The following is a 12,991-nucleotide window of genomic DNA, read 5'->3' on the forward strand; positions in this document are numbered from 1 at the left end:
TCAATACTAATTGCTTATTTGTGAAAACTGTTTGCATTTTAAAAAAAATATTTAGCATTTATATTATTACTACTGAACATTGAACAATAAAGCCATTAAGTTTTCCATGTTTTTGTCTTCAATGCAATCAGGTGCTTAATTCAGGGAAAAACATCAAACAGTTGTTTCCTCAGTCATCTGGCATACACAACCAAGCACTGAACAATACAGTTATCTAAAAATATATTTTGACTGAATTTAAATGAAAGAATTTACCTACCACTTTAAGGGAAACAAAAGACCACAATACTTGCTCAATCAACTTTCATATACTCTAAATATTGACAGTAGCCAGTTATCTTATATATATATATATATATATATATATATATATATATATATATATATATATATATATACACACACACACACACACTAATGCATAGCTTTTTTGCTGCACATGGCAGACAATAACTTTGCAAAATTGAACTGACATGACAAAACCTACCATTGGATCTGCCGACTGTCTGAGCTGATGAACGATGGAGAAAAGTTTGCTGAGGTCTGGACTGTTTGGTACCTAGAAATAAACAAGATCCAAAGAAACATTAAACTTGATTCAGTAGCTGTACACATCTGTCCATGAACATCAGCATCCTATAATGACGAGTGAGTAGAATTATACAAAAATGCATACTAAACTAATTACTTCAATAAAGACAAAAAACATTTTAGTTTTACAATACATATTTCTTACAAGTTTATGGTTAAATGAGAGAGGTAACAGAACTTAACGGCAAGTCACACTAAAATCAAATTAAAGATTTAGGATTAGTTTCATGACCATAAAAAAGATACCTTCCTTATTCCTTATACCTTCCTTATTCCTTCTCTATCATTCATATTCTTAGGTAAATGAAAACACAGAGACATGTTAATTCTGGAGAATAACCAACTGCTAATCTGAGTCTGCTATAAATAAAACAGTTGGCCTAATTATTGGCAAACAACAAATAGATATGTGCATCAACAAGAAAAGAAATATTCCTAACATAAACAGATTATGATCAACTCAAGATATTGGTAACTCATAAGAAAACAAAGCTTGAAAAAAAAATCATTCTCAGAACATTCAAAATTTCTCATAACCAACAAAAATTATTCATAACCCTTGAACAGACTTTGTAATTGCTTTGTAATATCCAAAATTTTGTTGAATCCAACTTGTTCTAAATAAAGTTGACAAAATATGGAACTGATAATGGTCTGAAAACGTGTGTGTAGTAATTCTGATGACTTATTAATATCCCATTCTGAAAACTTGTTTATATCACCATCCCATTTCCCACTGTGATGTCTTGTTTATATCACCATCCCATTTCCCATTGTGATGTCTTGTTTATATCACCATCCCATTTCCCATTGTGATGTCTTGTTTATATCCCTATCTATTGACTGACACTGAATTGCACCATTTGTTAGGAGCTTTCTTACAATAAAAGAAATCTACCACAGACAGAAGTCAACTTCAAAAAGAAGAAAGCAACATCTGACACCTATTGCCAGGGATTACTGACACCTATTGCCAGGATTACTGACATAATAATGAACAAAAATGTAAATGTGGTCTTGCAATAACTTACCTTTTCTAGTCAAAATACAATACCATATATACCTATCTGTAATTTAGGTCCACCTGCAAACTGCACAGACCCAGATCTGCCACTGCATAATACTCTAGCTTATCAGGGTCCATGAGGTTTGATAGAAGTAATCAGTAGAATAAACGACAAAGACCCTGATCTGCTGGCACATTATACAATGGAAGATCAGGTCGTATATTGTTTGCTATTATAAATGAGTATACGCAGCAACTTTTGTGACAACAGTAACCATAAATGTACCAGAGACTTGATGACTGTGGTCTCCTCTGCCTGGGCCAGGGGTCTCATGTTGTGGTACAGGAACATTGTCAACATCTCCGGATTCAACCATTGCTGTGTGCTGCTCCCCACTACTGGTGGCTCCCCAAGGGAAATAATCCGGAATCCAGGATGTATTGGGTAAATTTTCCTGAAAAATCAATCTAGCATTGTCAAATGTTTTGGAAGGGGCAACGAAGATTGGATATTTTGTGAAATGGTTTTATTTAAAATATTTGAATTCAACCAGCCCCATCATTCTCATGGGCATTCAAAATGACTGACATACAACAAATAAATTCTTTTACAAATTACTAGCAATGAAATTAATAATTTCTTAATTTTGTTATAACAAGATATTTCTAAATAAATGTAATATTCAGTGATATCTATCAAAGATGAGAAAGCTGTTCTTTATAAGCCAGAAGAAATTGTATTTTAAACAAAAAACATGTCTCCCTCTTGCTATCATGATAATTTAATGCCATATGTGAAACTGCCACTAAAAATAAGGTAAATACCAAGCAAGGTGAAAAAGGTGAATGAAATATAATTTTGTTTTGAGTATTAGATAGAATATTCCTAATTTGTAAGATCTGGGTTTTGGTTTTCCTCTCATCGGATCAAAACAGTTCAGTCAGTTTATGTAACACACAGATTCAACTTTGTGAAAATCAGGATAAGTTTGATATCTTAGACCTAACAAGAAATTGATCTGCATTTGTAAAGTGCTTGCTGATAAAATCTAAAATGCAATAAAATGCTACAATGGCTTTAAATCTAATCAGGTCATCTATGTGTGCCTCAAAAGATGTATGCCAAATTTTAATTGTCTTCTTTAAATGTTTCTTGCTAATTTTGCTAACAAGATTTTCCTAAAAAGTTTTTACAAATTTGAAATATGAAATATCTGCAGTAATGGCCTGAAAATCAAACTAGGATATAAACAAGTGAATACAAACAATGTTCTCAAACTTCATTTATCTCCCGCAGTTTTTGCCTAATCTTGTTAAAATGTTGTTTTGATAAAAAAGTTTGAAATGTTAAAAAATTTGAAAAACTGCTGCAATGGCCTGAAAATATATTTACTAATAATACAAATGATCCAAAATAATTTGTCTATGACAAGTGATTTTTGCTTAAACATGCTTAATTTCTTTTAAAATCCAGGTGTAAAAAGTTTAGAAACTGTAAAAAACTATGGAAATTTCTAAAATGGTCTAAAATTATAATTTGTGCATCTACATTATAATTGAAACAAACCTACCAAGTTTCATTTTTCTGCATCAAGTGATTTACTGACTACAGCTTACAATATTTTTATTATGAGTCTAAAAAGTTAGAAATCTGTACAAAGTTTAAGTAATTGCTATGATGGCATGAAAATCTATTTAGGTCCCATACATATGAATACAAATAAACAAACAAAATTTGATTTGTCCACCTCGTGTAATTTTTGCTTAAAAGTGCTTTTAAGGTTTTCATCAAGATTCCACACCCCCACCCCAAATAAAACTAAGCTTACATTTCACAAGAAATATTATTATGTCTTGGAACCCACCCAAGGTACCTACTTGTCAAATTTGGCCTGATTTTGCTCAGTTGTTTCAAGTGACCAAAATTACAAAAAGCGTGATAGAGGGAGAAACAGATAACAGATGTATTGACAGGAAGTCATTGTCTTCCTTGGCTGGGAGCTTCACAGATGTATTTTATACACTGTCTAATCAAGAAAATATCGCTAATATATGATTAAGTTATACACTGTATTTTATACAATGTCTAATCAAGAAAATATCCCTAATATATGATTAAGTTATACACTGTATTTTATAGACTGTCTAATCAAGAAAATATCCCTAATATATGATTAAGTTATACACTGTATTTTATAGACTGTCTAATCAAGAAAATATCCCTAATATATGATTAAGTTATACACTGTATTTTATAGACTGTCTAATCAATTAAATATCCCTAATATATGATTAAGTTATACACTGTATTTTATTCAATGTCTAATCAAGAAAATATCCCTAATATATGAATAAGTTATACACTGTATTTTATAGACTGTCTAATCAAGAAAATATCCCTAATATATGATTAAGTTATACACTGTATTTTATAGACTGTCTATCAAGAAAATATCCCTAATATATGATTAAGTTATACACTGTATTTTATAGACTGTCTAATCAAGAAAATATCCCTAATATATGATTAAGTTATACACTGTATTTTATACAATGTCTAATCAAGAAAATATCTCTAATATATGATTAAGTTATACACTGTATTTTATACAATGTCTAATCAAATAAAATATCCTAAGTTCTTAGAAACTAAGAAGTCTTCGACAAAACATCCAAAACGCAGCTTTAAGTATAATTATGAAAAGACCCTTGTAGCTTACAGTGTTCGGAGGAAATACTTGTCTTATTATATTTGGTTTAGAAGCCTATCTCAATAAAACACTCATCACCCCCTTGTTATAATGTGATACTTGATATAATATGGTAGCACTAAGGACCCAATGACCAAAATCATACCAATGTATAGCAACATTGTTTGAAAGAAAAGAAAACAAAGCCAAGTGTTATCTCTTTTATTTCCTTTTCAAAACATGATTACTTAAAATATTTTGATAGATCACCCCATACGACTGTTCAGCATATAATACTATTCTCAACATAACCCAATTCAGTACATACTGTGGCTCTTACTATAATATGGTTTGGTACATAACATGGTCAATGGATATGGACCCCAACTACCACATAATAACAAGGGAGTTATGGACCCCAACTACAACTTTATAATGAGGGAGTTATGGGCCCCAAAATACCATGTTATTTTGAGGAAGTTATGGACTCCATCTACAATATTATAATGAAGAAGTTTTAACCCCAACTACCACCTTATAACAAGGGAGTTATGGGCCCCAACTACATTATAGTGAGGGGTTATGACCTTAACTGCCACATTATAATGACTGAGTTATGGACCCAACTACCACATTATAATGAGGGAGTTATGGACCCCAACTACCACCTTATAACATGGAGGTTATGGACCCCAACTACTACTTTATAATGAGGGAGTTATGGACCCCAACTACCACATTATAATGATTGAGTTATTAACTTCAACTACCACCTTATAACAAGAGAGTTATGTGCCCCACCTACAACATTATAATGAAGGAGTATGAACCCCCAAGTACCAACTTATAACAAGGGAGTTATGGACCCCAACTACCACTTTATAATGAGGGAGTTAAGGACCCCAACTACAACATTATAATGATTGAGTTATGGACCCCAACTACTACATTATAATGATTGAGTTATTAACTTCAACTACCACATAATAACAAGGAAGTTATGGACCAACAACTACCACATTATATCAAGATAACATTTTTTGTATGTATGTTCTATAAAAATGTATAATTTTTCTTTATTCAAAACAACTATTAGTTTCAGATTCAGAAGACAATATATAGATACTGCAATAATGAATACTGTATTATAAACTATGTGTCAATACCTGAGTTTATAAATGTTGTACTTCATAACTTCAATGTATTATTTTTCTACAACAATTTTCAACATTTTCTCAATATTCCAGTTGAATTTCCTACTCCGTTTTGATGACAGTGAACATGATAGCAGAGTGACAGATATAATTACAATTAATTATTGAAGCACTACATATACTGCCGTGTAAGACTAAACTGAACATTCTGTTTGGAATTATGGGTAATCTCCTGCATTCAATCTGTAAGGCACGTTGGACTACTTATGGATATCAGATACTGTCAAAGTCAAATTGCTCTGCAATTCAAAATTATACCATTTATATTTTTATAAAAATATGAAGGGAAACATTTACCTATAGCTCATGGTGATTTTTTTACCTCTGAATTATATTACTTCATAACCAAACAAATTTTCAGAAAATAGTATATTCAACTGCAATACATGACCTTTCACTTATAGACAAGGTTTAGACATGTTCTATTGTGCATTCAATAGAAATCACAGAATTAATAAGAGGCTGACCATACTGATATGAAATGTAAATCTCATGCTGTTTTGACAACATGAAATTTTGAATCATAATCTTACCTTTGTTCAAGATCCTCTGAAGTCAGGTTGTATTTTTCTTTGATTGTGTCATACTTATCTTGGCTTAACAACCTACTGCCATCAAACAGCTGCAGTTCTCTCTCATGTATTATTCTGTCAAAACAACACACTCAAATATTAGCCCAATGAAGGATTGTCAAATGTATGATAAATACATATGTCTTAAATTTAACAATTCTAACTTTCTCCACTGAATACATTGCTTGATTAAACTAACACTAGAAATTTACTTTTGCTACCTCCCAAATTCTAGCCCTGTTCAATGCACTCTAAAAGTAGCATCTATGGGAAATAACTCTTCTGAGATACTGTTATAATTATTTCCTCAGTAACCAATAGCAAGATAGCAAAGATGACCAAATTAGACATAATAGTGGCTATCCTGGATGTTTGCATTTATTTTTATTTATATTGATATATTACTTCACCGTCTCCAGCATGTATTTGGCATTCATGATACAGCCTTACTGTGGTTCAAGTACTACTTGGTCAACAGGACACAAATTGTATCTGCAAATGGAATAGACTCAAGCACAGTTGATCTATGTTGTGGTCTTCAGCTGGGGTCTGTTCTTGGACCTGGTCTCTTCATTCTGTACACTCAGTCGCTCTCAAGTGTCATAGATCATCATCCAGTGTCTCACCAATTGTATGCAGATTACACCCAAATATACAAATCTAGCCATCCAACTAAAGTTGATGCTACCATCTAAGGTGTAGAGAGGTGCATTTCTGATGTGAAATCATGGATGACATGTAACAAGCTGCAGATGAATGATGATAAAACTGAGGCCATTCTGATCACAACACAAAGACTTTCTCATTCACATCCTTTACCTCAAACAATAAATATCAGCAACACCAACATTAAATTCACACAATCAGTATGAAACCTAGGTGTTACTCTGGACAGTACTCTCACATTGCACAAACATGTCATGAACATATGCAAGGCTGCATATCTTGAGCTGAGATGCATCAGCTCAATTCGTAACTATCTTTCAGTTGATGCCACTAAAACACTTGTGTTCATTAGTATTTTCAAGACTGGCCTATTGTAACTCAATTCTGTCTGGTTCATCTCAATATCTACTCAAGAAAATTCAAAAAGTTCAAAACACAGCTGCTCGGATCATACTTAGAATACCATGATCAGAGCACACCTCCCCACTGCTCTGTACCCAATAATGGCTATCCATTCGATCCAGAATCAAACACAAAATTTGTTCTCTGTGCTACGTTTCACTGTTGGACTCTAGTCCAACATACCTATCTGACCTCACCCATGTGTAAACACCAGCAAGATACTTACGCTCCTCTTCTGACAATCGTATACTCATTATTCCAAGTATGAAAACAAAGTCATATGGACAGCGTTCTTTTGCATACCAGGGCCCAGCAACATGGAATGAATTGCCCACTGAACTTAGACACAAAGACACAGTGATCCCACTCAAGAGTGCTCTCAAAACTCACTTATTTCAATTGCAAGAACAAACTTAAAGACCTAATAATGTTTCCTACCTTAAATATTCTCAGCATGTTTTTTAATGTTTTCTAATTTCATGGTGTTTGTTTTTGTAGTCATATCATTATATGTTTTTTATCTTATAGGTGTTGTCTAAATTTGTAAAGCGCTTACAGCTTCTAAAGGTTAGTTCCTATACAAAGTCCTCATTATTATTATTATTATTATTTTTTAGGACCAATTAGACTAGAGTCAAGTTTAATGACTCTCGTTCAAGTTTTTTTGAAGGAGTAGCAATAGCAAAAAAACTGAAACTGGACCCAGATGCAAGACCTCTTCTGATCTTTGACCAATAGAGGTAAAAAACATAAACTCTTTTTAGACAAACTTATCACTGTATGTTGCTGTTGTTGTTATAGGGTTTAACGCCATTTTTCAGCACATGATAGGCTATACTCGGTGGCCAGTATTAATGGTGGAGGAAGAACCCAGGAAAAGCCCAGGAGAGAACCGCTGACCCACGAGAAGCTACTGGAAAGCTTTCTCACATACCCACACTGGTTGAATCCGAGACTCAAACCCACACAGACAGACGTGAGATGGCAGTGATCCATAATGGAGAGCGCTTTAGACCACTCGGCCAATCAGGGACCTTTATCACTTGTATGTAACTTTACCTTACCAGTACTATGTAGCATGTAAAATAGGACCAGCATCCTTGAATCAGATTCAGGGAATTGTATGTTCTTTGAACATCATGGACAAAATGCAGATTCTTCATTAATAAATTTTAACCATTTTGGTTGGAAAACCTTGTAAATGTTCTTCTAATTAACCATTCAACCAAATATGAAATTTAAGAATAGTTGCTTACATTATATAGGAAAATAATTCATACACGCTAAATAACTAGAGAATATGTTATCTTTTGATAGCAAATGTGCAAAAACAAAAGGTACTAATTATTACTACTAGTCCTAAATGCTAACACCAAATGAGACATGTTTAAAATCTACTACCTAATAAATAAACCTTCAAACCAATCCAAATTGTTGGCAAAATTAAATAAAGTATCCCAAAATATGAAGGTACTTTATATACAATACAAAATCACAGGCATTTGCTAACAGGATAGTGAACTCAGCTGAACTTAAATGTAGTAGCTGTTTCACAGTCATTCTAGCTAGTACTTGGTATTGATTTAGGTAAATCTAAAACATCTACTACATCATACTTAATCCTCCAGTACTGACCTCTAAAGGGCATTCACATGTCTTTTAAAAGCCAGTCTGAAATTTCCACTTAAATGCTGATATGTCTGATAATTGCGCCATATTTTCATAAGCACATTTTTATGAGTAGGCAGGATAAGACAGTTTTCATTTGTATGAAAAGGCATGATTGGATAGTTCCCATGTGTATGAAAAGGCATGATTGGATAGTTTTCATTTGTATGAAAAGGCATGATTGGATAGTTTTCATTTGTATGAAAAGGCATGATTGGATAGTTTTCATTTGTATGAAAAGGCATGATTGGATAGTTTTCATTTGTATGAAAAGGCATGATTGGATAGTTCCCATGTGAATGAAAAGGCATGATTGGATAGTTTTCATTTGTATGAAAAGGCATGATTGGATAGTTTTCATTTGTATGAAAAGGCAAGATTGGATAGTTCCCATGTGAATGAAAAGGCATTATTGGATAGTTTTCATTTGTATGAAAAGGCATGATTGGATAGTTCCCATTTGTATGAAAAGGCATGATCAGAGAGTTACCATGTGAATGAAAAGGCAAGGAACAGAGTTCATATTTGTATGAATGGCAGGATCATAGAGTTACCATGTGAATGAAAAGGCATGATCAGAGAGTTACCATGTGAATGAAAAGGCAAGGAACAGAGAGTTCACATAGTTCTATGAATGGCAGGATCATAGAGTTCCTGCTTGTTTTAATAGACAGGATCAGATGTTCCTTTTTGTATGAATAGGCAAGACCAAAGAGTACCTATCTGTATGAAAAAGTAGATCAGATAGTTCCCATTTGAATGAAAAGGCATGATTGGATAGTACCCATATGAATGAAAAGGCAGGATAAGATCATTCCCATTTGAATGAAAAAGCAGATCAGATAGTTCCCATTTGAATGAAAAAGCAGATCAGATAGTTCCCATTTGAATGAAAAAGCAGATCAGATAGTTCCCATTTGAATGAAAAAGCAGATCAGATAGTTCCCATTTGAATGAAAAAGCAGGATAAGATAGTTCCCATCTGAATGAAAAGGCAGGATAAGATAGTTCCCATTGGAATGAAAAAGCAGGTTAAGATAGTTCCCATTTGAATGAAAAGGCATGATTGGATAGTTCCCCATTTGAATGAAAAGGCAGGATAAGATAGTTCCCATCGGAATGAAAAAGCAGGATAAGATAGTTCCCATTTGAATGAAAAAGCAGATCAGATAGTTCCCATTTGAATGAAGAGGATCTGATAGTTCCTATTTTGTATGAGAAGGCAGGATCAGAGAGTTCCCATTTGAATGACTAGGCAGGATCAGAGTTCCCAATGCAGACATGAAAGGAGTGGAGACAGTTGTCAACATAAGCGAAACAGTTCATCAATTCAAAAATAGTTTTTATAAAGAATCCTAACCCACCTGTGTAATACAGCAAAAGATCCTAAGTTAATTCTATGGATTCCATCTAACACTGCCAGGCTTCCCTCCAGTGCAGCAGTAACCAATGGTGATGGCCTCCAGGCTGTGTCTCCATTGGGTAATAATGTTCTTTGTTGTAGGAGGTCACGAGAGGTCATGTCCTGCAAGAACAATTTAAGCATCTAAGCTGCACAGTTACTATCATTTATGTGACATAAAAAACAAAACAATGTCATCTGCACATGTACAAAAATATTGGCAAAAGAATAGCATGAATATTTCAAATATGTGTACTCAGTCAAATTCAAAACAGTGAATCAATAATAATTTCCCAAGAAGCATAACTTTTAATTGTCCCAACAATGATCAATGATGTATACATTTAATGTATTTTCTAAGAATAATGTAAGGAAAGATATAGCACAGTATGCACATTTTTGAGTTTCAAGGTCTCCAATTAGTGTTGCATAAATATCAAACTAGAATTTTCTGTTAACTGCACACTTCATTTCTTGCCAAAAACCTCACCAAAACTTATGAAACACTACATGCTACCAAAATTTTCATATATATTATACTAACCTAATGGGACTGACCCTTTACCAAAAATAAAATGCCTAGACATGGGTGTTTCTAATAAGAGATTAATATCCAGGCTTTAAAAATTGTAATTAAATTTTAAAGTTATACACTGGTAGTTATCTTGTATTGTTCTTATTATGATCTTCATTTCTAGAAGTCTGATGTGAAGGACTCTTTTCCTCAGATCCCAGATGCTAATGTACCATGGTGTAGTGGGACAACATGTGGGCTCCCAAACCATACAAACTGGTGTCCATAAAGATGGTAATATCAGGTTGAGGTTTCTGCAGAGGAAATCCTGCCATAAGCCATTGTCTCTTTCACCAATGACACAGAACCTCTTTTATTTTAGACCACAACTCAACAATTTAGTTGCCCAAAAATGCTAACAGGAATATCTGCAACGGCTGCATAAAGAGGCAGCCAAATTGGAGCAGATCTGCATCAACCAAGTAACTGTGAAAGCTCCTTCATGGAAATCCACACCTTGCTGGAAGTCAACTCAGAGTGTTTGACAATCGATTCAATACCAACAGGAGGGAAGTCAACTTGGAGTGTTTGACAATCGATTCAATACCAACAGGAGGGAAGTCAACTCAGAGTGTTTGACAATCGATTCAATACCAACAGGAGGGAAGTCAACTCGGAGTGTTTGACAATCGATTCAATACCAACAGGAGGGAAGTCAACTCGGAGTGTTTGACAATCGATTCAATACCAACAGGAGGGAAGGCAACTCAGAGTGTTTGACAATCGATTCAATACCAACAGGAGGGAAGTCAACTTGGAGTGTTTGACAATCGATTCAATACCAACAGGACGGAAGTCAACATGGAGTGTTTGACAATCGATTCAATACCAACAGGAGGGAAATCAACTTTTAGTGTTTGACAATCAATTCAATACCAACAGGAGGGAAGTCAACTCGGAGTGTTTGACAATCGATTCAATACCAACAGGAGGGAAGTCAACTCTTAGTGTTTGATAATCGATTCAATACCAACAGTAGGGAAGTCAACTTGGAGTGTTTGACAATCGATTCAATACCAACAGGAGGGAAGTCAACTTGGAGTGTTTGACAATCGATTCAATACCAACAGGAGGGAAGTCAACTCGGAGTGTTTGACAATCGATTCAATACCAACAGGAGGGAAGTCAACTCGGAGTGTTTGACAATCTATTCAATACCAACAGGAGGGAAGTCAACTCGGAGTGTTTGACAATCGATTCAATACCAACAGGAAGGAAGTCAACTCGGAGTGTTTGACAATCGATTCAATACCAACAGGAGGGAAGTCAACTTGGAGTGTTTGACAATCGATTCAATACCAACAGGAGGGAAATCAACTCGGAGTGTTTGACAATCGATTCAATACCAACAGGAGGGAAGTCAACTCTTAGTGTTTGATAATCGATTCAATACCAACAGGAGGGAAGTCAACTCTTAGTGTTTGACAATCGATTCAATACCAACAGGATGGAAGTCATTCAATGCCAACAGGAGGGAAGTCAACTCAGAGTGTTTGACAATCGATTCAATACCAACAGGAGGGAAGTCAACTCGGAGTGTTTGACAATCGATTCAATACCAACAGGAGGAAAGTGAATGAGGTGAACAAAGTAAAATCAAGATAAACAAATGATGGAAAGAGCTGATCTCTTCCTATTCACAAGAAAACCCAGCCATGTCCTAAAGCAGAACCTGAACTGACCAAAATGTTGTCCAGATACTCTCCACTGCATCTTGATGAGGTCTACCTGAAGTGGGTCACATAAGCACTGACCATCATGAAACCTTATGAGCTGATCTTTGGCACACAGTCACTTCATATGCAAAAGGAAGGAATTTAAGAAAAGTCAGTGGTCATTCCATCACCATGTAATCTTATCAAAGCTTTGGTCTTCTGCATGATAGGTATCCAAGTGGGTTAAATACCATTGAGAGAAGGATGTCAGCCAGCCCTCTGAGAAGGCGTTTGAGTCCCTTGAATTTTGTCATACAGATGATTGGAAATATCTTTAATCATCACCTACTGTATCTGATGGCTGTTGATCAACTTCATCATACCTGCCACATTCCCAGACAGTGTTGCTTTTAGGAACTCAAAAAGTCTGTTTTGAAGACTGGTGTGTGAGGGTGTCTGTGTACATGACCTAAAAAGGTCGTGTTGCCCACTGAGAGTAAGGTGTCTTTTCTTATAAGCCTATTTAAAATTACTGGAAATTCAAATATGAT

The 12,991-nt window shown here is 34.5% G+C and overlaps 1 protein-coding gene across 1 annotated transcript in view; it reads right to left on the bottom strand.

Moving 5' to 3' along the window:
* Nucleotides 1-12,991, bottom strand: part of LOC149781244 (von Willebrand factor A domain-containing protein 8-like) — a 203,976-nt gene that overhangs the window by 135,599 nt on the left and 55,386 nt on the right. Inside the window, exons 14-17 of the mRNA XM_089935327.1 lie at nt 10,174-10,334; nt 6,035-6,148; nt 1,884-2,052; nt 488-559 (exon numbers count right to left, since the gene is read on the bottom strand). Of these exons, the coding sequence (XP_089791453.1) occupies nt 488-559; nt 1,884-2,052; nt 6,035-6,148; nt 10,174-10,334 (516 nt within the window). The remainder of the gene's footprint in view (nt 1-487; nt 560-1,883; nt 2,053-6,034; nt 6,149-10,173; nt 10,335-12,991) is intronic.

The sequence above is a fragment of the Sinohyriopsis cumingii genome, chromosome 15, assembly GCF_028554795.1.
Source record: "Sinohyriopsis cumingii isolate HCF-2022 chromosome 15, ASM2855479v2, whole genome shotgun sequence".
Classification (NCBI taxonomy): domain Eukaryota; kingdom Metazoa; phylum Mollusca; class Bivalvia; order Unionida; family Unionidae; genus Sinohyriopsis; species Sinohyriopsis cumingii.